This window comes from Zonotrichia leucophrys, chromosome 8 (genome assembly GCF_028769735.1).
Source record: "Zonotrichia leucophrys gambelii isolate GWCS_2022_RI chromosome 8, RI_Zleu_2.0, whole genome shotgun sequence".
NCBI lineage: Eukaryota > Metazoa > Chordata > Aves > Passeriformes > Passerellidae > Zonotrichia > Zonotrichia leucophrys.
Window position 1 is genome coordinate 18,747,234 of NC_088178.1, and position 27,733 is coordinate 18,774,966.

Here is a 27,733-nt window from a genome sequence, read left to right on the forward strand (position 1 = left end):
CTCTATGTAAATGACCATGACAGCCTCAATGACTTGGCATATGTATCTGGTAGACTTGGGAGATTATATCTCCAAACACAGTCTCCTTATGCATGCTGTTTATCTATCAGGAGTTGGATGTTTTTAGAACTTTTGTCATTCACTGGTATGTATTGAGATTCTTCTCAAAATAATCAATATTAAGACACTCTGAAACATCTGAAATCCACAGTGCTGAGTCTACAAGTACTGCTGCCTCCTTTTTGGAGACAGGGATGTGGTGTGAAAGACTTTTGTAAATCTTTGTTGTCTTGCCCTGGTTTTGTGGGTTTTATGTGGCCATTTAATATTCGCTATAATAGAAATAAATATAATACGTTCTGTAAGAATCACAATACTATATTATACATGTGCTTGCTGCCTCAGTGATGGAGACAGCAACTGTCCAAAGAGTCACAGTCACTAATATGCACCAACTGAACATTTGTACTACTTAAAATACATTCAGGGATAGATACATTTTCTGTTAATATGAAGATATGTGTTTCTTGGTTTAGACACTCATTTTGTCTTCTAATTTTTGCTTTTAAAATTAAGCCATCCAAATTTTCACACAGTGAGAAAGAAGGGTGCAATACGTATGAGGGAGGCTATGTGAAATGGAATACTTTATTTTGGCTGTAGCCTGGAAATGAACTATATCAGGGAATTGCTGTTACTTCCTAGTGAAGACCATTGTCAGTAATTTGGCTACCATGGATAGGTAGGTCCTCATCCTGAAAAATAAAAACCAAGATCCTTTTCTCACACATGCTAATCTTAGACTTGCATAACTCAGCTAAATTAAGTCAATCTTGTACTACACTAGCATGGGAAAAGGATTTCTAATTTGATTTGTCTCCACTAGCCACAGGTAAAATATTTTTCTGTGAGTCCATTCTGGAAGAGTTACCATAGTGACGGCTGTAACGCAGTACCTATTTCCTTGATAAAAACAAAAATCTGCCCCCAGCATTGCAGATCTTTGTGGTGCTAGATGCTGAATTTTTAATGACAGGAAATAATGTCAGCTGAATCTATCTCTGCTCTGGAATTTGTCACACATGACCACCACAAATAGTCCTTCACGCTCTACACATTGCTGCTGAAATCAAAGGGGTGGCTCAGTGTGAGGACTGTGAGAATCTGATTCTTAATATGCACAGATTCATATAGTTAAATGTATGCTGATGTTTATATGTACCAAAGACTGCTTTCTTGTCTCACTAAGTTTTCTTTCCCCCATCTTTGGGGTAAGACATTAATCAAATATATGCAGGTGTCATCAAACTCTTATGGTGAAATGGCAAATATATTCTTGGAGTATTAGCACTATGTAATGCCCGAGGTGTGGAAAATATTCCTGCTCTCTTCAAGTCAATGAATTCTATATAATTATTTATTAACTTTAAGCAATACTTCTTATTGAGTATCAGGAAGTACCATGGACTTTTTAACTTATTGGTTTTGTGGTAAGAACATAAAAAATTTAACAAATTCACTTAAGTACTGTGCCTCAGTTTTAGTGTCCTGTCCAGAAAACACCTGGCATTGCCTTGGCTAAGCTCATGCAGAGAAAAACTAGTCTTCACATTTCTGTTTTCTGTCAACTCACTAGTAATGTCCCGCTGTGTCACCACTTGGTTGTTTGTTTGGTTTTTTTAATAGGATCATCATTACTATCTACTGAATGTTCTCCACTTATTCCTCTGTCAAAAGTGGGGTGGCATAAATGCCTGTGTCTTGTTTGCAGGGGCTGTTTCTGAATCTCATATGCTGTAGGTAGATAGTGCCCAGCACTTTGGATAACACAGTACATTCATACAGCAAAACAATGAAGGCAATTTGGCAAAATTACAGTTCATACATATTTCCCTATTCTCCAGAAGGTGTAGGAAGACAAGAGGAGTGCTAGAAGGAAGTACAAGGATGCTGACATACCCTGTCAGCCTTGTTTCTCTTGAAACCTAAGGAAACTTAGAAAAGCAAAGGGATTACTTTAACTCATAAAACAGGACAGAATCTAACTGTGCCAGAACTGGGAAGAATTCCTGACTGTGCTCTGCACTGATTATCTGTACTGAAGAACATTATGGATTATATATCTAAATAGAGAAATAAGTAGAAACAAATTGTTTGCTCAAAGTTCACTCAGTAGTTATCAATAATTTAACAACTGGTGCATTTCATGTGAGGTTTACAGCATTTGGGACTAGATTTATTAAATAGTCTTTGAGTCATTTGAGAGACAAATCTATAGCTCACCATCTGTCCTTACAGGACATCTGTATCACTTTCCCTGAACTATTAGCAAAGGATGGCAAATCTGTTTTCATTTCTCATCTCCTTAGTCAAGGTGCCCTAAATGACGTCTCGTAAAAGCATTTCATAAGCTGATTTTACAGAGTGTGACTGGATGTAAATGATATGGACAGGCATATTTTCCATACTTGGAGAAGTTCACGAGGTGGGCCCATAGGAATTTCAGGAGGTTTAACAAGACCAAGTGCCAGATGCCGCACAGGGGTCAGGGCAACCCTCCATATCAATCCAGGCTGGGGAATGAGCAGATCAAAAGAAGCCCTGCCAAGAAGGACTCAGGGTGCTGCAGAAGGAGAGCCTAGACATGAGCCAGCCCCATGCACTTGCAGCCCAGAAAGCCAATTGTGTCCTGGGCTGCAGCAAAAGAAGCCTGACCAGCAGGACAAGGGGTATTTTCTGCACCTCTCCTCTGTTCTTGTGAGCCCCACCTGCAGGGCTGCATCCAGCTCTGGGATGCTCAGTACAGGAAAGATTTGGACCTGTTGGAGCAAGGATTGAGGAGGACTAGCTAGATGATCAGATGGGTTGAGCACCTCTCCCATGAGGAAAGGCTAAGAGAATTGGGACTGTTCAGTGTGGAAAAGAGATGGCTCTGGGGTAACCTAGTTCTGGCCTTCCAGCACCTGAAGGGAGCGTGCAAAGGACCTGGAGAGCAGCTTTACACAAGCCATGGAGTGACAGGATAAGGGGAATGTATTCAAACTGAAAGAGAATCAGTTTATATTAGATATTACAAAGAAATTCTTTACTGTGAGGGTGATGAGACACTGGCACAGCTTGCTCAGAGAAAGTGTGAATGCCCCAGTTCTGGAAGTATTCGAGGCCAGGTTGGATGCAGATTTCAGCAAACTGGTCTACTGGAGAGTTCCCATGCCCATGGAAGGAGGCTGGAACTGGATGATCCTTGAGATTGCTTTCAACCCAAACCATACTATGATTCTATGATATAGCAAAAGCAACTGGAAAAATGGCATAACCACCATGCAGTGAACAGTGAGCTTGTAGCTTTGCCCATTATTACTTAAAAAATTCAGAATATTCTGTTTATAACTGTTTCAGAACATCAGTTTTATAGCTAAGTTTTCTGGTCTTGCTCATATGATATTGATTATTAAATTAGTAAATAGATATAATCTGCACATTCTGAACTAAAAACTAACTGTGCTGTGTCTTACTGCCTATTTCTCTGCAGAGTCCCTTATGAGCGGGCTGGCAGCTAAGTATTTGGTATTGAATGATGCAGGTAGCTTAATTCCAACTGTAGCAATGTCCCAGCTACGGGCACATTTCCTTGGAAGAGTGGCTGATCCCTTGGAGGTAATTGGGTCTACCCACAGTTTGCCCTCTAATCCCTTCTTATAACCATCATCCACTGGCACCTGCGCTTTTCCTTCCCACAGGTAGGAATAGCAGCTGAAGGACTGCAGGAGTTGTTTGCCAAAGGTTACGCTCCTGACAGGGACTGGGAGGCTGACTATAACTTCAAGAAAATCCTGAAAACGGTAAATTCTGGGGGAAAAGAAAATCTCTGATATTGCTTTCTCAGATGTTATGAAGAATCAGGCTTTTTTAATCTTCTCACACAGCTCTCTGACTGGAAGGCATTCTCCAGTGACAAACCTTTTGCATCAGGCTACTTGAAGATGTTTGGCCAAGAGCTGTTTTTTGGTGGACTTGATAAAAACGCCATTCAAAATGCACTGCAGGTATCATTTTTAAAGCACCACTACCCAAGCATCAAAATCTCTACAATACTGTTACTTTCATGCATTCTCTCCCTTTTATAAATCCATGATTGGGGTTTTTGTCTCTAGTATTAATCAAGGCAAATAAGGTCAAGCTTTGATCAGGATTATTTATAATCATTGCTGGCAGAATTTCCCCTGAGGCATAGTTAATGACACGGATCATGATATTCAAGTTCTGCTTATTTAGACATGTTGAACTCTGTAATTGCAGGCATGGTATGGATCTGATGAAAAAATCCCTTCACTAAGGAGAATAATCAGTAGCCTTCAAAGTGGTGTAGGGAGGCAGTGGACCAAGGCTCTCCTGTCCTCTGAGATCCGCCGCATTGTGCCCACCTGCACTGGCTTCCCGACAGAGACCAGCTTCTATTACTCTTCCATCACAAAAGTGGCAGGAAATGGTAACATAGCTCATTGCTTTAGCAATACAAACATTCTTGCTAGGACTGGAGGGCGTTTTTAACCATTTCCTTGCTTTCTTTTTAATAGTTCAAGCACAGATTACACCTTCTCCAAAGTCTGATTTCAAATTGACTGAGTTACTAAATGCCAACATAAAGCTGAGATCCAAAACAAGTCTAAGGTAAGTATTTAGTATAAAATAAAAGAATAATATTTTCAAGTGACAGAGACCATAAATATTCAACAGCTGATTGCTGCATGAACATAATTATACCCTCCTTCTACCTTTTCAGCATGGCCAAGGAGGTGACCTTTGTAATGGGAATTAATACACACACAGTCCAGGCAGGGCTGGAAGCACGCACCGAAATGAATGCTCATGTACCTGTGAATGTTGTTGCCAGTATCCAGATGAAGGAAAAAAATATCAAAATTGAAATCCCACCATGTAAAGATGAGACTGATGTAGTTACCATAAGGTAAGACACAGCACTTAGTATCTTTCTATGTAGCAAAGCAGAGTCACCCAAATACATCTAGGAATCTTGTCTCTGACTTACAGCTTGGATAAGTGGTGGTGATTGGTATAGTTAATGTTCATTTTAAATGAAGTGATATGCACTAAAGCTTTGCTTGAAAATATGTGTTACTTTCTGTGGCCTTCACCTGAAAATACTCCTTAGGACTATATCTCAGTTGTTGAGATCCATAAGCTATCTGAAACACAAATTACCTAAAATTTCTATCTTGATAAAAATATTTGAACTGGAAACACTAGGTAAGATATAAGCCAGATTATCAGATAGAACAGTTAACCCATCTATATTTTCATTAGATGCCTTGAAGCATAGAGTGTTTGGTGTTTCTTATGTTTTTACTTTGTTCCCCTGTGGCTGCCATTTGGTTTTCTTACCTTGATTTATTATCAGTGCATGCAATTACAATACACTCTGGAAAACTGTTGTAGCCAGATGCCAAACAAATGAAAACAGATGGAAATACAAATGCAAAGAGCAGGAGGAAACAGAAAGAATATGTCCAAGGAATCAAAGCAGTAGACCAAACTTAGAAAACCTTCTCACGCACACACATGAAAAAAAAAAAGCCTGAGAAAGAGAAGCTGAAAATTCTTCAGAAAGGAAGAAGCTTCACTGACAACAGAAATCAGCGATTATACAAACCACTGAAATGTTAACAAGTTTCTGTTCTAGGAATCTAGGAATACAGCCGTAACAAAAGAGATCAGTTGCTTGATCCAGCTGCAATTAGCATCCATGGCTGCTAGCCCAGACATGCTCTGCAGGTCTCCTCCATTTAGCCACCAGTTAGGCTAATCATTATTTTCCCTTGTCCTTCAATAGTCACAGACCATTTGACGTGCATTTGACATCTCATCCTCCTCCCTAAGACAATTCCTCCTCTCCATCAAGTGTGGTTGTAATAAGGTCCTCTCCATGCAGAGGTAGGGAGGGTCTCAGCATTTCAGAGATGACAAGTTAGCTGCATGGTTTTTTTTGGTTCAGTTTCTTATGGAGGCCAGGACAGCCTGCTCCTAAGGTCATCAGGGACAGCAGGCAACAGCTCTCACTAGTTCCCACTGTTAGAGAGAGGGAGGCAGATATTAATGAACTCAATAAGCACACTGAACTGAAATGAGAATATTGAATACTGATGGGGAGTTTAGAGCCTCAAGCAGAGAGAAATATTAGCAGAAGGATCCTCCCTGCAAATAGATAAAAAATATTTTCCTCCTTTGACTTAAGGGGAGATCAAATGAGACAGAAAAAGGGTTAAATGCATTGCCATTAAGCATAAAGCAAGTCAGTATCAGAAACAAGGTATTACAGCAGAGAAGCCCACGAGTTCCAGCACAAGCCCTGCTCTAGACCCTGCAGCATTACCATTTATAAAGTGAAGTAGTCACTTGGAAATAGCTCCATAATGCCAAGTATATGAGAAAGCTAATACTCACTAGATGACTTCTAGCACCATCAATTTCTCTCCAAAAAGCATTCCCATTCACTGTTACAAAACAAATGGCCAGTGGAAACCACACGGAGCAATGAAACAGCAATGAGTGCAAGAGAAGGCAAAGCAATAACTAGAGAATGTAACATTGAACCACATCACTGAGGAGGTCAAAGACCAAGCAAAGTAAAATCTTAGAGGCATGAAGAAAAACAAGCAGGCACGGTAGACAGAAAGGAGATAGATATATAGATGTATAAATATATAGATATATATAGCTATATAGACTGAGTGAAAAATTTAATTCAACACAGCCTTTTTCTTCCTTTTACATAGACCTACCAAATAATAAAGATCCAATTGAAGTCAATGTTTTAGGGATATTGTGACAACTTCCCTTGTTAGCTTTAAATACCCCATTTCAAGAAATAGTCCTAGAAAGCTATTGATCTTTCATGTGTTTGTAAGCTCTGTTCAAAACATTTTCGTATTGGGCACTGTCTTGATGGTCAGCAGGTTACTTTCTACAGTCCCATGACATTAAAGTTAGACAGGGCATGGTATTATTTTCCCCATCATCTCTGGTATTCAGACATAGGAAGCAAACAGTTTTCAATAGTATTAGGTTCATTTATATCCTACACACCATAAAGGTTATAACCTGTCACAGCAGTGGGACTTATATAAATTTTCAAGAGCCAAAAAGAAATTCAGGTTAGTAATCACAGGCTCAAAAGAAGAAAAAAAAAATAGAAAACTTTGGTGATAGAGATGTTGCATTCCCAAGACAAATCAGCACATTATGGGCTCAACTCTCTCTATAGCAAAAATCAGAGCACAGTAATTAATCGTACTATGGAGAGAATATATAACATGTGTTTCAATTCAATCCTATCAAAATTTAATTAAAATAATGGTTATTTTTAAGGCTCTTTTAACATAATTATTTAGTATACTACAGATGGCTACTTCAACATATTTTTAAACAAAATTTACAAGAAGTAAAAATCAAATAAATTTCAGGGGAAATTAGAGCTCTGTGATTAAAGTATAAATATGGAGAGCTGCCAGAGAATGCACTTTGCTAATATACCACACATTCATAATGACAGCCTACTGAAGTATATGCATAACCATGAATAGAGCTTGTATCATAAGGTTTTTTGCTTATTTTAGCTGTAGGATAAGCAGAAATTGCTTCACATAGGCATCTTATTTGCAAGATGAGCCAGGTAATTGTAAATCTCTTTGTCCAACATAGTACACCACATATAGCAGAGAATGCAGAGAGTGATCTTGTTGAGGCAGCAAGGTGTGTTTGGGGAGCACTGCTCATTTATTTACATGTGTTGTCACGCTGTACTTCAAAACCTGGAAAAATAGGTTTTTGTTGATTGTTTATTGTTTTAAACAGACATTTGAGCTCTCCTGTCCCCATCCTAGGGGGGACAGGAGAGCTCAAAGGCCACACTCTCTCAAACATCAGTGTGTCCAACACAGCTGAGTTGCTTGTCCCCTACCCATGCAGTGAGTTTGGCTTATATTATAGCACAGCTTCTTCTCTCATCCAAAAAAATGCACTAATACATATTGGAAAATCTCCTTTTTATTTTTCCTCCCTTGTGTGGGATCAGAGAGAACAGATTCTTTCATACCATAGCTTTAGGCCTTCTTTGTCACTGTTTTTTCTTGTTAAAGCACCAGAGCTGGCTCTTGTAGCCTATTTTTACTGTGCCGTGTGATTCTGCAGACATTGACATGTGTCACCTGTGATGCAGCTACATTTGTCGGCTCTCTGTGCTCAACAGGGAGGAATCGATCCTTCGCTTTCATTAGGTGGCAGGAGTAGACTATTGGCATAAAAATACTTAAAAAATTGGAAAAGAAACCCCAGGGCTTTCTGCTTGGAGATCCAGCCTGCAGTTCAGTGGTCATTTGAATTATTGAATGGGATTAAAATAAAACCATTTCCCTTTTTGTCTCTTTACCCAGATGAGCTATCTGAAATGCAAGTTGATTTGTATTTTCTTTTATCCCCTCAGCTTGTTAGGGAGAATATTTTATTTCAGATTCCATTCTTCAAGGTTCTCCTATCACCCAGCGTGGAGCGTTGCTGTCATGTCCTTATCTAAAAAAAGAGAGAGATGGAAAAGAAAACAAAGCCCACAGGTGACACACGTTTTATTGAGGTGTTCCACATGAAGAGCAATTGTGTGCTTTACATTGCACACAGCACGGTAGGAGCCTTCAAGAGGAAGAGAGGGCTATCAAATGAATACAAATTCATCTTTCAAATAGGTTAGATTGCAATTGCTCAGGCTAGTACAGTGTGGACCGTATTAAAATAGAGACCATTTTGAGACCATCTCCATTCACTGTCACAGCAGCCACCTCCATTGGCAGACCACAAAAGCCCCAGGGCAAAGAGATCAGCTTCATCCTTGAGAAAGAGCACATGGGGAATTTTGAGACGGATGTTAGCTGATAAATGGCTAATAAGGTAGAGCTAGCACAGTGTTAATAGCTGAGGGAAATAGCTTTGTGTCTCTCAAAAGTGTTTCAGCATTCGAGATGTTTCTCTGACCCAAAACAAAGCTCATAGTTCACAGCACCGTAACAAGTTCCACGAAGAATGTGGGGTATGCAGCCAGGGGTTCAGGATATTTTGCCATGAGAGCCTCAGCCTGATGCTGCACCTTCTATCTCTAATCTGGGATCCTGACTAATACACTTAGAATTCACAACACTGGAAACAATGTACCAGAAAGATTTACATAAATAGGCTCTTAACCCTCCTGCTCAACTCTCTTGACCTCTTGCCAAGTCATGGCCAAGGCATGAGTATTAGTGAATTTAAATCAAGCTGGAGACACTTAGTTTCATGATTTCACACTCCTTTCTTCAATTCTGCTCTAATAAAAATTGCACAGGAAACAGCATTCAGTAGCTACCAGTTCCCAGGCTGTTTTTTGAAGTTATGGCAGTATTTTTCCAAATACAATGTCAAAAGAAGTTAGAACCAAGGCTGCTGCAGTGAAGACACAGAAGATGAATATAAAAATTTAAAAGTCCATGAGCTCAAAATAGGAAACTCAAAAATTTAATAATATAATCCGCAGCCAGGCTTCTAAGCATGCTGTTTTTCATGGTGTTAGAGTATGAAGATTCAATCAACTGAAAGGTTTTTAACCTGTACACATGATTCTAAAATTCTAACTGGGCTATCTGCCCCTGAGATTGTCTTTATTGACTCTTAGCAGTCCTTGAAAACACAACAGGAAGGATGTTGTAAATATCTGTAAAGCAATTTGCAAGGTATGATACTTGTTGCTGAGTGCAGGCTACAAGGCATTATTCAGGTCTGTTCCTCAGCAGTGCTTTATCAATACAGGTTTCCTCTAATGTTTATTCTGCAGGTCTAAGACATTTGCTGTTACACGAAATATTGGGGATTTGGCTGCTAGTAAGATGACTCCAGTTCTTTTACCTGAAGCAGTGCCTGACTTAATGAAGACGTCCTTCAATTCAGATTCTGCATCAGGCGAGACTGATAACATCAGGGTAAATGATGTAGTGTCTGACTATTCTTTTTTGGGCTTTTAAACAGTAGGGAACCATTTCTTTTCTCTATAGGAAAGGCTACAATTCATCTCTGACCAATGCTGATTCACTCAAATAAGTCAGGTTCAATCTAATAACACAAATAGCCCTATAGTAACATTATTTTAAAATCTGGAGTGTAATACATCAAACTCGCAACACTTTGTCAAAAGCAAAAGCATTTTCTTTGGTAATTAATTTTGCACTGCCATCTACAGGCCCACAATCTTTAAAATACTTCGCAACCATTATGGAAGCACCACATTCCTGGGGCAGTCACAAATGTTCCACAAGATGCTTCACTGCTCGACTTAGAGAGCCAAACTTAATGCCTATAAGCGTCCTGATTCGAGCACAGAGTGCAGTTTGTGTCATGACTTCCTGAGCCAGGTTTCCTTAAAGCCAGGACAGGCTTTCTAATCCAGGCAGTGCTGTGAAGGCATCGCTGTGAGAATTCATTCAGACCAACAGAGGCAGGAATACACTGTCCTGGTCTGGTTTCTTTGTTATCCTGCAACTCTGAAGGGTTTTCAGATAAAATAAGAGATGAACAGAGGACAAGAACAGCACTTTCCTATGGAGAAGTCAATAGACAAACGTGCTATCAGTGAGAGCAATTTCCAATATCCTGGAACAAACTTCCTTCTGCTTTGTGCCTCTGTGCTGCCCTTCCTGAAAACTCAGCACTCCACAGTTATTCTTAAATGAACAGCAGCTGAAAAATGGCACTGAATGGAGCATTTCTCAGTATCACCAGAAATTCCGGGTTTTTGGTAGGGTTCATGCAAGGCTGTAATCTTGTGAGACGTGATAAACTGCATAAAAAAACTAATTGCAAGCATGAATTATATGTGAAACGAAATCTTGTGATTATTATGTCTTTAGGTGTTTGCTTCATTGCTTCAGGAAATCATAGTTTTCATTTCATGGATTTGATTCCAATTTTAATTAATTTTAATTTGTTCTTTTCTAAGCATTGCTTATCACATGTAAATTACATAGTTTTTAGTGGAAATTTCTAATACATGATCTGTTTTGACCATTTAATTGATATAGTGTCACATTCATGTTAGATCTCATCTGACTCAGAATTTCTGTGGACATAGTTGAAAGTTCTGTTGTCTGACATGTCAAAAATCAAAGGAAAAAAGTCCAGTGAGTCTAAAGCACAGTCAGTTTTGTCAAGAACCTCTAAACACTGTCTAATATTCCAGGGAAACAAAATTAAATATTTGAAATTAATTTTTTATATAATTTCCCATTCTTACAACCTGAAGCTCTTTTTACAGTAGTTAGTCTAATCAACCCATTCAGATGATAATTTTTTCCACTTTAAAACCAAGTTGTTCTATGTCACTGCCTTGCTATCTAAAATAAACTGGTTAATTCCCCCTGCAGAGCACAGGTACTGTTACCAAAATATGATGCATAACGTGCAGGTAATTACTCTCATTTTAGTCTGATGTGTGTGCTATCTCATAGGGTAGACAGTCTGCAGAGGATGTTTCATCTCGAAATCCCTTTTCTTCTGGACGCTCCTCTTCCCAAAAAGAGCCATTTGTTCAGTCCGTGTGCTTCAATGCGAGCACATTTGGAGTTCAAGTGTGCATTGAGAAGAAAAGCGTGCACGCAGCATTTATCAAAAACCTGCCTCTTTATTACCTGGTTGGAGAGCACGCCCTGAGAATCAGCTTCAAGCCAGGTAAAAACAAGTGGACACAAAAGAGAACATAGTGGGTGGAGATGTGTATATACACACACTCACACATATAGATAGATACAGATGTATATGTGCATATGTATTTTTTGCATCTCAAGTACCACTAAATCTACAATTAGAAGAACCAGGCCAGCCAGTATTGGCAGCAGCCTGTGCTCACAGCAGGAATCCATTTCTCCCCCAGCCGCCTGAGCAGCAATTTCCCAGCTCTCCCAGCAATGCCGCTCAGCGTGGCCAGCGTCAAGCAGAGCTGATCTGTGCCTGCAGAGTGTGTCTGATGCATCCTGAATCATTGGATTTGGGATGCAAGCACGAAGCAATTGGACATGGGCAACAGATCTGATGCAGTGTCCTGTAGCTACATTCTAAAACCCAGACTCTAAAAGGGAATTATGGATTAACCCTGCCAGGATCTAGTCCTTAATGTCTTAATCCATGATCATAAGAAATAAAAGCACAGCAGGCCACTGAATCTAGGTCTTCTAAGTATCAAACTAATGGCCTAACCATTGGGCCATTCTTTAGCATTCAAGACTTAAGCCTCAATTCCTGTCTGACATTTAATTCTCTAACCCATGGTTTATCTCTTTAAATAATCCAATTCACTTGACTTAAATCTGCTGATCATTCTGTTTATTGACTTGAAAAGAATCTCGTATCATGGTAATATTTTAAAATTTGTTTGCCATTAATAAGTGTTTTAGCTATTAGAGAAATTTTTTAACAAAATTGCTCAATACCAATAATAATCACTGAACATTTATATTTGAGAAAAAATGGCTGAATAAATTATGGTGAAATTGGCTTATTCTCTCATTCAGTTGCTAATAGTAACAATAATACTAATTGTCATGCAATTTCAGTTTCCACTGAGGCACCTATTGAAAAAATACAAGTCACAATTCAAGCAGGAGACCAAGCTCCTACAAAAATGATACGTCTAGTAACATTTGAAGATCCAAAGGCACAAGCATCTTCCAGAAAAGAAGCAATTAAAAAAGTGAAGAAAATCCTTGCTGACACTGATGATCAGGTACTGCTGCAAAATTCCACTTCTGAATTTATGGGAGATGTTACACAAAGCTTATTTTTATTCCTTCTACTAAGTAGCTTCCTTTGTTTAGATATTATGCCAAAGTGGAAAATAAAGACAGAGTTTTGGATACACAAGTCTTTCAGCAGGTCTTTTGTTTGCACTCATCCTTTCTGCAAGTGAAAGACATTAGAAGGAGCAGGTTGGTTTTACATGCTTTTTTGAAAATCTCTTGTAAGAGATAAAATAGCTGTTGTGTGGCCAAAAAGTAGTCTGTTATTTACAGCTACTGCAACTGCAGCAAAATGCTCTGACACCAGCTACACAACCTGCCCTGAGACAGTGACAGCTACAGCATTGTCATTACTGATACCAGTTACATGTCATTGTGAGGCCAACAACTGCTACACACGCTCCTTATCACAAAAGTGTTTGGGGTGTTCTGCTTATGTGTGGGTTTAACACATTATTATGAAATTGCCTTTGAATTATTGTGATGTGTTGCAAAGATGTTATCAAGCATACACCTTGTCTTCTAAGGCAGCAGAGATTCAGAGATGTCTGCATCTGATTTTACTTATACCATTTTGCAGGAGCACAGAAAAATATTTTTTTTCCATTGTTACCCTTGACTAGGGGACAAGAAAACACAGGAGCTCATCATCCAGTGCCAGCAGCGCCAGTGGAAGTGCCGAGAGTACAACGAGCAGCCCCTCCAGCAGCGACTCCGATGACAGAGCATCACAGGGAGGCACCCAGATAAATCTGAAAGCAGGGCAGTCCAAAGCCAAAGGAAAGAAGTTCTACCCATTTGGGGGCAGTAGCAGCAGCAGCAGCAAAAGCAGTAGTAGTGATAGCAGTAGCAGTGATAGTAGTAGCAGCAAGAGCAGCAGTAGCAGTAGTAAGAGCAGCAGCAGTAGTAGTAGTAGTAGTAAGAGCAGCAGTAGTAGTAGCAGTAAGAGCAGTAGTAGTAGCAGTAAGAGCAGCAGCAGTAGTAGCAGGAGCAGCAGCAGTAGTAGCAGTAAGAGCAGCAGTAGCAAGAGCAGCAGCAGTAGTAGCAGCAAGAACAGCAGTAGTAGTAAGAGCAGTAGTAGCAGTAGCAAGAGCAATAGTAGCAGTAGCAAAAGCAGTAGTAGTAAGAGCAGCAGCAGCAAGGACAGCAGCAGCAGCAGGAGCAGCAGAAGCAGTGGTATCAGCAGCCAGAGCAGCAGCAGCAAAGGCAGTACCAGAGGCAGCGCAGGTAGCAGCAGCAGTAGCAAAGCATCTGGTGTAAAGCATAAGGCTAAGAAGCAGTCCAAGACCACATCATTTCCACTTGCCAGTGCTGCTGAAGGAGAGAGAAGTGACCGTGAGCAGAAGCCTAAAACACAGAGTAGCAGCAGCAGCAGCAGCAGTGAGAGCACTGGTGCTTCCCGCTGGCGCAGCAAATCTGACCGAGGAGTTGAGACAAACCATGCCAAGTCCCGAGTTCACAGTGGCAGTAGTCACACTTCCACAGAATGGGTAAAATGTCTAATACTTTGACTTCTGCTAGGAGGCCATCTTGACTGACCTGTAGGTGATAACTTCTTTGTGAATTTTGTAGGAATATCACCTTCCAAAAGTATACAGTCTCCGCTTCAAGTCTGCTCACGTCCATTGGGTAGGTGCCTAATTCAAGTGCACATTGCCATGGTAGCTGCAGCTGATGTGATCAAACCTGTTACTGAAGGGCCTTATTTGGGCCAATTCCCTTGACTATTCCATAACCCCCAATAACAATATTTACGATGAACAAAAAAAAGCAGATTTATTACTAATATGCTATTACATGCCATCCTTTTGGTGTTGCAGCACTTGGGTCAGGACACACAAATGCAGCCAAAGCTAGGTTAACAAAGACCATGGGGGAAATGATAAAAAAGTTGCACCTTCCAATGGGAATAGTTATGCTCACAGTTCTTAGGCAGCCATGGAAAAATCATTACACAGTTTTTTTTCAGAAACCAGGTTCAGTACTCATTATGGCTCAGAGTTATTTTTAGCATATATTAGAAGGGTGATAATGGAGTGGCTTTTGTAGGTGTTACCTGTACAGCTATTATATACCTTGCACATGAAAAAGGAAGATGATTTATAGTGTTATTCATAAAATTGTATTATCTTTTTTTTCTGGATATGGGTGTATTTGACCACTTATGAAATGCCACTTTTCATTTTCCCTAGCATTAGATCCGAACGGTGTGATGTTGCTATTTGCAATCAGTATCTGTGCAGTCTTTTTTTCAATAGATGTTCAGGTGGATGCAAGGCACATTCCAAACCAACAAAATTCATGTCTATAAATGGAAATAAAAATAACACTCTAGATATGTCCAAGTCCATTACCTATAAAGGGAGGTTGATAGCTCTGATTTTGATATTTACACTGTAAAACTGGAGCTACCTCATAGATTTTTAACCTTTTTTTATTTCATAGCATCCAGATCATAAAGGATCAAGCAGCTCATCATCATCTTCCTCTGAGCTGGGAAGCAGCCACAGAAACAGCAGCAGCAGCAGCAGCAGTGACAGCAGCAGCAGCAGCCACCACCACCACCATGGAGAAAATTCTGCCCACAACTCCAGGAGGAGCAAAAGAGTCAGCATCCACCACCACAGCCACAGCTCCAGCCTGACACGTGAGGTACAAGTGCGTGTGGTACCCAGAGCAGCCAGGCTTAGCTGGCTGCTGAGCAGGAGCTGTAGATGTGGTGCCACTAAAATTGAAAGCCAAAGTTCATTGAGATATTTCCCCCCAAAAAACCTCTTTTTTTTTTTTTTTAATCCCCTTGTGTTCAGGTTTGTCTGTTTCCTTTCCTTCATTTCTGAAGGTATTTGCAGTATGTGAAAGCCTGGATTTGGAAATTATACATGTTGAAGGGAATGTAGCTGTGAGTTAAAGAGGAAATAATTTTCTTTATCCTGTGAAAGCCCAGAATACAAAATCAGTTGCTTTAGGTAAAAATGAGGAAGAAATAAATAAGTCTGCCTAATTATTTTTAAATGTAGACTGGAGGTCATGAGTGCATGCAGAATATAACTAAAATCAGACTTTCCATGGACATTACTGATTGGTAAATGTGAAGGCCCATTAAGCACAGATTGCTTTTACCTTTATTGTGCACACAGTATTCTATAATTGTACTGCATAAAGGTATCTACATAATAATAGAACAAATAGCTCTGCAAATGCAGGCAATGTCATGGGAAATTCTGCTACTAAGCAGGATTTCAAAATATTTGATTGGCTTGAAGAAACTGTAGTATAGCAAAATAAGTTGTGAATGTGTATATTACTCTGAATGTCTCTAGTACACATTGAAAGCAACTATTTGGAACATTACCATAATGAACAAAACCTTGCTATATGCACAAAGATAGATTGGAAGCATCTTGGATCCCTCATCAAAATAATCACGTCTTTGAATAAGTAAGTTTCCAACCAAATTCATCTTTAACTATTGTGGATATAGAAATGTGTACTGCAAACTAAGCTGGTGAAGGACAAGGGCTGCTGCCTGCTATCAGTGCACATTAACTGGGCTGCAGGCTCTCTGGTGAGCACACAGGAATCCTTAAACACAGATGGTCGGGGGCTCTTTTTCAGCGCAACTTCCTGGGAGACGTAATTCCACCTGGCATCACGATTGTGGCGCAGGCAGTGAGGAGTGACAGCAGAAATCAAGGTTATCAAGCCACAGCATATGTTCGTTCTGATGCTGCCAAAGTTGATGTGCAACTAGTTGTGGTTCAGCTGGCTGAAACCAATTGGAAAGCGTGTGCTGATGCTGTGATACTGCCTCTGAAAGCACAGGTAAGTGCCCAGGCAGCTTCGCACAGAGGGACATCCACAAAGCCCAGAGCAGGCACAGAGAATCTGCTGATTAAGAGTATTAAACAGGAAAGGCATACTTATTTTTTAATCTTTCATAAAGTTGGGGAAGTTTCAGAAAATATTTCCCCATTAATATAGAAAATAGTATAAAGAAATACTCGCACACTTCAAACTCTGGCAAAAAAAAATATTGATTTTCAAGATAAATCAAAATATAACCAGTAGAAGCATTTTAAAAAATTGAAAAATTCACTTCTTCATCAGTATTTATTATCTGTTCTACTATGAGTTTTCTTGTCTGGAAATCTGCCTAGTTTTCTGTATGTAATTTATTGACCCCAAGTTTAGCTCAGCTGGTTAGAGCAGTGTTTAGATAACACTAAGGACACTGGATTTGATCCCTGTATGGGCCATTCACTCAGGAGCTGAACTCTTTCTGGAAGGAATTGGATGATCCTTCTCGGTCCCTTCCAAGTCAGACTGTTCTGTGATTTCAAAAGACTCATAATTCAAATATATTTACATTGTATTTCCTAGGATTTATATGAAAAGATGGAAAAAGCAAAGTTGGGTAATGGTTTGATGCCAAAGAGAGCATCACAAATGAAGGAAAAGGTCCTTACTGTTTTTGCATATCCCTGTGCTGTGCTTCCCATGAGTTTTTTAGAACAAGAGATGTTTGTGCAACAATTTATAAATCTCTGCTTTTTGCAGCTGCAATTAACAAATTCAGCATGACATTCACTATTGAAGAAAGTGGGGTGGGTTCAAATCAAGAAGTCTTGGGGAAAAAAAAAAAAGAAATTATAGTGCAGTCCTCTTCTAGAAAAAATACATATTTATTAAGAAGTTACCACATCTAAGGAAATCTCAACATGCTTTTTGCAGCTGCTTTGAGACAGGAACATGTGTATGTAGTTTTGCACAGACCAGAAAACTTTTTTCCTACTATGCCTTAGCTTTTGCATGAACAAGTCAACATTTCTCTGTGAGCCTGTTTAAAGACTGGAAATATGAAGGATCAATGCACAAATTGGTGAAAGAAAATTTTACATTTTGAAATGGTCAAAGTTCATTCTGGGATTCTTTTCTGAACTTTGGGTGACTGTTTCCCTGTTTACAAAGGCCAGACTGAGATGGGGCAAGGAGTGCCAGGATTACAGGATAGAAGCAGCAACTACCACAGGACAACTAGCAAAGAAGCCAGCTGCACAGCTGAAGGTGCAGTGGGGAAAGCTTCCATCCTGGATAAAAAAGACAAGCACAGAGTATGTAATTCACTATTTCCTAAATTTTTATTTTACTTTTTTACCCTACTTGGCTTTTGAAAGACACTGAAAGAGTGGATGAAATTTTTCAACGCAAACATACTTGTCTGGGTGGTGCTTGGATGGTAACCACAAGTTCAGTAGTGCACAAGTATTTTATGAATGTGTTCTATTTTTTCCACACATTTCATATTAAATGATAGCCTCCAAATATATTAAAATTGTGTTTGATTTCATTCTCCATATTAAATTACTTTCTATTTATTTTCAAAATGCCTTTATGTTTTAAAATATTCTTCTATTCAATCTCAAAAAATAACCATTTTAAATAGGCAAAATAAAACCAATGTGTTTCTTCTTGATAAAATCAACCATTTAATTTGACCCAAAGTAATATTTCCTCAACTTTTCAGTTCTTCCATTTTTTCCTGAGGTTTTGGATCTGCAGTAGCCCTCACCATCCCATGTGTGCTTTTGTTCATGCACCTGAATTTGTCACATCTTGTTTATCTCTAGATTCATGCAATACATTCCTGGTGCAGCGCTCGTGTTGGGCTTCTCAGAAGTACACCAGAGAAATCCATCTCATGAATTTATAGTAAGAGCAGCTGCAACATCTCCACGAACAATTGATACAGTAATTAAAGCTCCTGAGGTACATTAAATTTTTATTTAAGTTTTTCTTTCAATGAAATTATTTTCAACTTAGAATGTTTTGACACTTAACGTAAAGAAACAAAAAACAAAACATTGCCTTTTAGAGAATCTGCTACATACCTCACAGTATGAGGTGGGTGTTCAAATACATACAACAGCTCCCTTGATTTTGTGCTGCTTTGGCCCAGTGCAGGAGTAAGTTGAAAATCAGGCTCTGTAGTCCAATATTTTATTTGCATTTGGAGAACAGCAGAGAGGCCAAATTGTCTCAGGTATAACTGCTCTGCACTCACACCTTTATGCATTTTTACCCAGTTTGACCAGTTCCTGAATGAGGGTCTCAGATGGAGGGGGCCTTGGGAGCACTTTGCACACGGCTGCAGCCACAAAGAGCAGCCGTGTGTGTTGGCACTGCAGTCCCACACCTGCAGTAACCGTGCTTGATGTGACTGGCCTGAGCAGCCACAAATGCACCTCGGCCATAACCAAACTGGAGCAGTTAGTCACCCTGTCACAGGAGCCTGCACAGGCCTGGTCTGCAGAGTCCCACTGATTAATTGGTCCTTGTCCACTAAATTCCTATGCACCTCTTTGAATAATTTCCCCTATGGATCTCTGGCAAATTAATAACAGCTAGCAATTCATACACAGAAACTTGTGTGTCTTTAACCCACCACAGTGCTTCAGTACGGCAGGATCTTAAATATGTGATCCTGAGGAAGTCTGTGCATTAGGCATTCATTTGATTCTCTTGGCAAATATAATTTATAGCTACAGTGGAGGATCTTACCCCACCACTGAACATGCCAGTTTTCAGCCCTTAATGGATGAGACTCATTTTTCCAAACACATCCATCATCTCAGTTACTCAACTTGTTAGCCTGTTTTTTAAGTCATTCACATATCATTTAAACTCGTCTCTATCAGTTACTTTTCAATGTTCTTAAATATTTCTCAAAAAGTCAAGTATGACTAGAAGAGATAATAATGATTTCTCACAAAAGCTGAAGGTTAAGGGACGTTCTGCTGACTAACACAACTGCAATTGTAGAAATGCATCTTCAAGGGATTTTTTTCCCAAGATAAGAGAGAGTTTTTTTGCAGTCATATCTTGAGCATATGGTTCAATTTATCTTAATGTATTTTCATTTCTGCTTTTTCAGGTAACACTTTATTGTCAGGGATTCCGATTGCCATTCACTCTGCCCTTAGACCCGTCTCCAGCTTATGAGACTCAAGACATCACTGCCTGGAATTTATTGCCTGCAATAGCTTCACAAATAGCACAAGAAGATCAATGTAAATGTTACTTATATGTTTGTCTCATGAATAAGCAATGTGTGTAGATCATACTCTGCCATGGCTGGGCCTTGCCTTTCCTTCTAATGGTCTTACAGGGCAGCATAGCATCCATCTGTAGCCCTGCTTCCAGCAGCTCGTTCCCTCACAGAGAAGCAGGTTTATTGGCAGGTGAATGAAGAGGCTTCAAACTGCTGTAAACATTCAGAGTTTGGGAATTGCTTCTGTCTTCAAGGACTAGAGGTTTTCGTTTGCTCCCCCTGAGAAAGAGCTAGCTCTGCATTGAGAGGCATCAGGTGATGGGCACAGGAGAGTCCACATATTTTCTGTCCAGTTTATTTTATTCAAAAAGAAGTCACATAAGTTTCTCCTGGTTGGTGCCTAGCACTTCTAAGGGAAATGGGGAGTTTTTATCACAGTTTGTTATGGCATCCAGTTTCTCAAGAATTTTGTACATTTTATTCCCTGTTAGCTTGAGTTTTGTGCTTGGCATGTAATCAAAATCAATACTGGTATAATCTACAGCAGGTAGCTATTTTGTAGTGTTCTCATGTCCTTACAGACTCTGGCTTCTGCCAAGGAGGTGATGTTTTCTTCAAGTCTGCTGGGTAGTTCAATCTCATAGAGTTCAGTCTCACAGCAGCACCTACAGTGGTCACATCTGCCATTTCTTTTATGGTTTTGTCTTTCAGCCACGTGTGAAATCGGGGAGAGAGATTTCAAAACATTTGATCGTGTGAGCCATTCATATTCTTTCAATAAAAGCTGCAACCTGGTTGTGGTTCAAGACTGTAAGGAATACCCAAAGTTCATCATTTCTACAAGAAAGGTTGATCCTCAATCTTTCTCAAGAGAGGTTCACATAAATACAACATCAGCGTAAGTGTGATTTATATTGAGGCTTAGAAATTAGGTACAAAGTTCCTCAGGAAATCACTCTAGGAGTAAGAGATATCTACTTTCTAGCTGAAACTGGTTCTCAATAAGACATATGGGAAAGAAAGAATTTCTAGAAGGAATCCTTGTCTGAGGCTCAATGGTGTAGTTGCTCTTGTCTTGAATTCCACAGCCACCAGTATCTGATAACTTGCTCACTAAGTGCCCATGCTGTCTTTTCTTTAAAGGCTGACTACTAAAACCCACAGTCCCAGTGAATTTTGCACCTTGGAAAGAAAACTGCTTGTTCATTCAAATTCAGATAGTCACAAATATCTATACTTTTCATATTTGACCGCTAATTTATTCTCTTTTTTTTTTGGTTTTTCTTAAGGAACATCACAATCAGTCCTGCCTCAAATTGGTCTCTCCTTGTGGCATACAATGAACAGCGAGTTCTATCACACAGTGGAAGTTCTGTGTATGCAAAAGGTAAGTTGTGATAGCCAGTTTTCCAGGACTGACCTGGGAGCTAAATATCAAGATTTTATAAATTTCACAGAAAAATCTCAGTGTAAAGAAAACATAAGTGGTATTAATTCAAAGAGAAAACTAAGGACTACTTTTTAAGTTTTGTAGTGACTTATGTTCATGATTCCTATAGTATATATACTCTTACTTCTACTCCTCCAGCATCAATGACAGGTGAATAAAGCCCTTTCTTATCATTTACCCAGCTTGGTGATTGTTCAGAAAAAAGGTTCGCGTTATAGTCACAGAGAGATACTTTTATTCAGACATTTAGCTGGAGAACCACCACTGTCATTATCATTTCAAAATTTAGCATACTAGCTACAGAAGTCAGTTCCCACTATAGGTAACAGCAGTAGAATATTTTTGAAAATATATTATTTCTTCTATTTTTGTTTTTTCCTCTCCACTTAAATATACATATTTAACTGTAGCAGCAAAATGATCATTGTGAAGGAAAATGCATTATGGTGAGTTTTGTGTTACACAGTTTCTCCATTAATTTAAGATGATCAGGGTATGATTCACCATCTTTTTACAGGCAATGTTAAAATTTATAAAAATGGAAAAACAGTTACCGTGGAAGTTCCAGAACTTGGACTGCAGAAGGTGACTTTTGATGGTGTAAATCTTAAGGTACTGCACTTACTTTCAAGGTTACTGCTTTCTTTCTGCCTGGTGCCCTGCCAGTGTGACAGACCAACACTTCAGCATTCACTACAAAGATGTGCTGCTTTGCAGGTTACGGTTGCTTCGTGGATGAGAGGAAAGACCTGCGGAGTTTGTGGTAACAATGACAGAGAAAAGGAAAATGAGCTGCTCATGCCAAACCATAGGCTGGCACACAGCTGTTCTGCGTTTATTCATTCATGGGTACTGCTAGAAGAAACCTGCTCTGGTGGTGAGTGGATATGGAAAAACTCTATGCTTGGATAGAATATGATTTCACTTTTCCTCTGCCAGGACCTAAAAAATATTTTTTAAGGCAGTAGATGCCTTTTACTTAGAAATTTCAATAGCCATATGTATGTATTTTAACTTTATTGACCACTGACTGTTTAAAACACTGCTTGTGAATATAGAGAATATATACTCCAGCAAAAGTCTTTGTCTCATGTGTAATTCAATGTTAAATAATTGGTTTTCATTTCTTACACTGAGAGGCAAAATCAGCCCTAATCTTGCTCTTACTGGAAAATAAATTGTGATTTTCACCATTGTATCACAACAGTTTCAGCTGTTGTCTGCAGACTTAATTTCACCACACAAGGTGCAGACTATGAATACAGTGTCAGATCCTACACTCATGTAAATTTCCAAAGTGTAAAAAAAATTCATTATTGTTCTGCACCACTTGAGGGTGCAATCTCAGGAAAATATTTAGAGCTACTCCTAAAGAGCTTCATCTCACATGCAGCTGGAAAAACAATGTTAGACTCCCAAAATATCAATACAGTTTAGTTTGGTAGGTCTCCATTTACCTTGGACCTGAAATAATTTTATTGAAGTTAATGGTTGCTTTCTCCTTGACTTCAGTGGCAGCAGAATTATTCTTATCTGTGTGTCAGGAAACTGAGTTGTAGCTGGGATCCTGTTAAGTTACATTATACCTTTCTAGTGAGATAATTGCAGCATTATAAAAATCATCCAATACAAAAATTATCCTTGTTGTTATTAAATAAATGCTGCCCTTTTTTATCCATTCACTACAGTTGACATTTTTCCTAATGCAATGAAGTAGCCATTGTGCTTGCAGCATCTATTCTTAATAGCTTTCAGACATGAGAGGTTATTTTCTGTGTATTATGTAGTTCTAAAAAACTGAGTATACATGATTCCATTTGGGTTCTATTGTGCAATTAGATTTTAAAAATAGCTCCCCTTTCAGACTCTTTCCTCAACTTATTATTGTCCTATCTTGATAACCTCGCTACTGTGAAAATGGTTTGTCAGATACCTGTGTTTTAATAAAAGCTGAGGAGAAAATATGGACCTTTATTATTACAAGGATCGATTGGGATTTATTTCCACAATTTTAACTACCTTTCCTTTTCCTCTCAGGGTGCAAGCTGCAGCGCAGTTATGTGAAGCTGAATCGAAACCCTACTGTTGATGGTGAGGAATCTACCTGCTACTCTGTTGACCCAGTACTGAAATGTATGAAAGACTGTACTGCAAGTGAAAAGGCTTCAGTAAAGGTTGGCTTCCACTGCTTCCCAAAAGGTACAGTGTTTTTCTCCCTCTGTGTGTCACGTACTGCAGGAGCTGTCAGAGCACTCGAAAGAACAAAACACAGCACAGCCATGCACAGACCTGTGCTGCTCTGGCTCCTCTCTGAGCTGCTGTTTTTAATCCCATTAGTATTTGCTAGAACTGCTGACAGTGCTGGCCAGCTAAAAGCTAGGTTAGGTGATGGCAGGTAGCATCATCTGAGAAAAACATTTCAGGAGGTAAAAGGGGCAGCAGCGATCAATAAAATCACAAAATAAAATTTGTCATGTCTTCAGGATCTCCATAAAGTTGAGATAAGCAACACTGAGTCCTTTTATGTACATTACAGCCTGCAATTTTGTGTAGACCAGGGCAGGCAAGGCAATTGAAAGTCAGTCAGCTAGTGTGACATGAGTGCTGTAGTTAGACTGCCATGCTATGCCACTGTGCAATTCATCAGCAAAACCACATTGCTGGAAGTTTCTCTAGATTGTCTCAGAAAATGGTTTGGTTTTAAAGGTATTTTATACACACATACTCATGCCCCAGATTAAAAAAAAAAAAAAAAAACACAATCCTTTTTCTCATTTCATTTATACCAGGATGCAAGGCATTGTCTAATACACTTTCACACTGAAGTTATGTAATCATGAAAGGAGAATCCAACCTGGAACCCACAGATATTTCTGGAGCATTCTTTCCTAAGGCTTTTAATTAAAATTACCTATATAGCCTACAGGGAACCCTAACATTAGGAAGAATCTATTGAAGTGTTTTGTTCTCTGTTAACCATTGCTGGCCAAATCCATTGTTAGCTGAGATAATCCAGTGTAGCTTCACTGGAGCCAATGCACCCCTGTGTTGAGTAGGGCTGGAAAGGACAGGGTATTTTATGTGTGAATTTAAACATCTGTGTAGAACTTTGCACTTTGCTTGTGTTCTTAGTATCTTCAATGTGCTGAATCAGCCCAGAAAAGCAGAGAGGATAGTCAAATATCTGCTACAGCCTATTCAACAAGTAGCACAGAGAGAGTGTTCATACTTTTGGTGGCTCCCTGAGATGAGAATGGATGCATTCTTTCATAAATAGATGGATGCATTCTTTCTTTCACCCTCTAAAAAAAAACCTTCCAAAATCTTGTTATATCCATGTTCCACAGATTTCTATTGTGCATCTAAGTCTGAACTGTCACAACCCCAGACCACTCACTGCCTTAGAATATTAGGCTATAATAAAGCTGTCTCATTCTCTCACAAAAGAGTTTGAGAAAAGAGGAAAATCAGAAAAAAATAAAATGTTAGTTGTTGCAGCCAGTGCTGCTTTCAGAGCAACTGCAGGCTTCTCTTTTTCATTTACTGAAGCAAAGACTGGGGAGCCCACTTGAAATTCTTTTAATCAAGACCTTAATTTTATTTATTTATTTATTTATATGATTATTTATTTGTCCTGAAGAAGCAGAAAAAGAGGAGGAAAGGAAGGAGGAAGAAAAAGATTCCATTTATCATTCTTTAGCTTGCTAAATTGATTGCTTTTTCTTAGGCTAAAGATCAATAGGAATACAAGGCCAGCACTTTAAAACTATTCTTTTTCTTTCTTTGTCTAATGACTTGGAGAAGCAGTAGAAGCAGTAGAAATCTTCATCTTTCTCAATCTAGGAACACACATGCACAGGACAAAGAACTTTTCTCAACTCTTTATATGAGAATTCAGACATGATAATTTGCTGTTTCAAAATTCAAGGACCCCATCACAGTTAAGCACCCCACTTGCAGTGGAGCAAGGATAAAATGAAGTACAAGAATGCAGAATTTCTCCTGTTGCCCTCAAATCACCAAGACTGTGGCCTTAGGAGCTTGACTGAGGCAGGCATCACTCCAAGTTTAAATCCACATATTGGTTTATATTTCAAACATGCCACAAGTGGATCAGTTACTCACCCACAATCCAGTTTGCAAGGAAACCATTTCCTACATGGATAAGAATGTGCTCAGACCCACAGTGGGCTAAGAGTAAGAGACATAATGTATACCAAAAAAACCAGAATTCAGACATTTTACAGCATTTCTCATTTCACAGCCTGAAAATATTTTATTAAAAGCATCATTTTTAAAAGCATCTCCAGCATCTTTCTGGGAAATATTCATTATCCAGTTTATTATGCAAAACCTGCGCTTAATATTGGACAGTAATTTAGCCATGGAGGGTGTTAACCTTTCAGAAGATAAGTGACTGATGCAACCTGAACTCATACAGCAGTGTCCATATTTCCCTGTGATGAGGGATGGCATGTTATAAATGTACTGTCCAACTAAGGAATAAAACAAATGGAAGTAAAATTATGAAAGCTTTATGCATTCTCATTATACAAACTTAATCTAAATGGATATCCTAATATTCTTCCAATGCAATGATAAACCTCCAACTAGCTAGGAATATTTATTGGGAGGATGAACATCATTATTCCATTTAGATTATTTCAGCATTAAGGAATATGGCTTATTCAAGCTGCTGTTGATAAAGCAGTGTGGTAAGGTTAATACTGCAACTGAGAATGCTCTGCCAGATTTCACAGTATATGGGAAACTTTAATTAGAAGTTTATGAACCTCTGAAAATTCTCCAAAGGGCTTACCCTTCAGAAATGAACTTCGACAAATAGTCAGCAGAAATACCAAGTGATATGCAGCACTAACAGAAGTGATTGCTGATGTGGGTTGGTACGTGATGGTCTTACACTGACAGGGGCTACCTCCAGCACTTTCACAGCCTCCTTTTGTCTTTGTGCATCGTGAAATGTAATTCATTTTGGTTTTAGGGAAGTATTACAGTAATTATATCATGGGTAAAAAATCCTGTTCCAAGTCAATGAGTCAGTTAGATGTCAGTCGTGAGGGCAGGATTTCATTCTTTACTTGATGAGGGAGTTGACAGCCATCAAAACAGTATTTCTTTGAAATGTGTTAATTTGCTTGATGCTAGTTAACAATGGCTTCACTCTTCTGACAGAAACTGCTGTAAGCCTGTTGGAATGGCAGAAAATCAGCGATAAGAAATCTGCATCTGAGGATGTTGTGGAGTCTGTGGATGCTGACATTGATTGTACCTGCACTGGCAGCTGTAGTTAAGCTAAACGTTTTGGCATTGTGCTATAGACATACTACACAAATAATTGAATAGCTGGACAGATAAGAAGGGAACATAATAGCTGTAGTAAAATATTAAGAAAGGTGCTTGAAGAAAGTAAGTAAGTCTATTGCAAAGTCAAATGCATTATGTACAGTCTGCACTGCTTAATAAATATGTTCATTAAATAAGTATTCATGTGGTCTCTCTATTTTTGCCTATCAACAAAATAATCAGGCCAACTATAATATTATACAGAAATTCTGCTCCCTTTTATCTGAGATATAATTACAGCAGTCCGCTCCTAAAATTATGTTCACTAGGTGATGAAAGGAAAACATGATTACGGCTACAGCTAACATTCCATTGTGCAAAGAATTTCATATTTAGCATACTAAAGACACAGTAAGCATTTGTTTTCTTTTATGTTTTCTGGTAAAGAGCAACGTCTGTTCCTGGAACCGTTCTGCAAAAAAATATATTTTACTCCCAGCAAGACCATTAGCCTTAGTACATTCTACAAAGGAATGAATTGGACTGCTAGACTCCCACTGTAGCTTTCCAGAGAGCTATAGTGTGTGACACAGTCCCCATTTTCATTTAAATTTCAATGGATGTGCTGTTGCTTCATGAACTAACTAAAAGTGTGAATAGGAACTTTTTTTTGCTTTACCATCTCCTATTGTATATTTATGAAAATGATGGCTTCAAAAACTTCAGGGAACAATAATACATCAAGTAGCATTCCAAATACTCCGAAAAGCAATATATAGAAAGATATGTAAGATCAATAGCACCACAAAGCTAAAATAAAATACAGGCAGGACAGTCAGACTGTGTTTAACCAGTGAAGAGTCAATCTGCTAGCCCTCACTGTGCAGAAAGGTAATTCCCTCCCACCCCAGGGGACCAGGAATAGGAGGCACCTTCAAGCCCCAAGCAATGGCACAATATCTCTTCACCCTGTGTCACAAATCAGCCGTGCACTGAACCATGCCATGTTTTCCACAGCAGTCAATAGCAGCCAGCACGCTCTTCCAAGAGAAGCCTTAGCGTGGGCAAGGGACAGCTGAACCCAAATCCTGGCACTAAAGTGCCATT

At 39.1% G+C, this 27,733-nt stretch overlaps 1 protein-coding gene across 2 annotated transcripts in view; it reads left to right on the forward strand.

The window, feature by feature from the left end:
- The window catches only part of LOC135451108 (vitellogenin-1-like), a 43,998-nt gene extending 17,307 nt beyond the window's left edge, over nt 1-26,691 (forward strand). The window contains exons 14-35 of one of the 2 annotated variants that reach the window (XM_064719997.1): nt 3,533-3,657; nt 3,741-3,842; nt 3,927-4,046; nt 4,300-4,489; nt 4,578-4,671; nt 4,784-4,969; nt 9,875-10,019; nt 11,541-11,760; nt 12,642-12,811; nt 13,448-14,314; nt 14,397-14,453; nt 15,270-15,476; nt 16,440-16,646; nt 17,793-17,935; nt 18,452-18,590; nt 19,756-19,891; nt 20,584-20,770; nt 21,162-21,259; nt 21,840-21,934; nt 22,040-22,199; nt 23,360-23,521; nt 26,516-26,691. In XM_064719997.1, coding sequence (XP_064576067.1) covers nt 3,533-3,657; nt 3,741-3,842; nt 3,927-4,046; nt 4,300-4,489; nt 4,578-4,671; nt 4,784-4,969; nt 9,875-10,019; nt 11,541-11,760; nt 12,642-12,811; nt 13,448-14,314; nt 14,397-14,453; nt 15,270-15,476; nt 16,440-16,646; nt 17,793-17,935; nt 18,452-18,590; nt 19,756-19,891; nt 20,584-20,770; nt 21,162-21,259; nt 21,840-21,934; nt 22,040-22,199; nt 23,360-23,521; nt 26,516-26,634 — 3,929 coding nt within the window. In that variant the 3' untranslated portion in view covers nt 26,635-26,691. The remainder of the gene's footprint in view (nt 1-3,532; nt 3,658-3,740; nt 3,843-3,926; nt 4,047-4,299; nt 4,490-4,577; nt 4,672-4,783; nt 4,970-9,874; nt 10,020-11,540; nt 11,761-12,641; nt 12,812-13,447; nt 14,315-14,396; nt 14,454-15,269; nt 15,477-16,439; nt 16,647-17,792; nt 17,936-18,451; nt 18,591-19,755; nt 19,892-20,583; nt 20,771-21,161; nt 21,260-21,839; nt 21,935-22,039; nt 22,200-23,359; nt 23,522-26,515) is intronic. The other variant, XM_064719999.1, reaches the window with a different exon arrangement.
- Nucleotides 26,692-27,733: the final 1,042 nt, after the last annotated feature.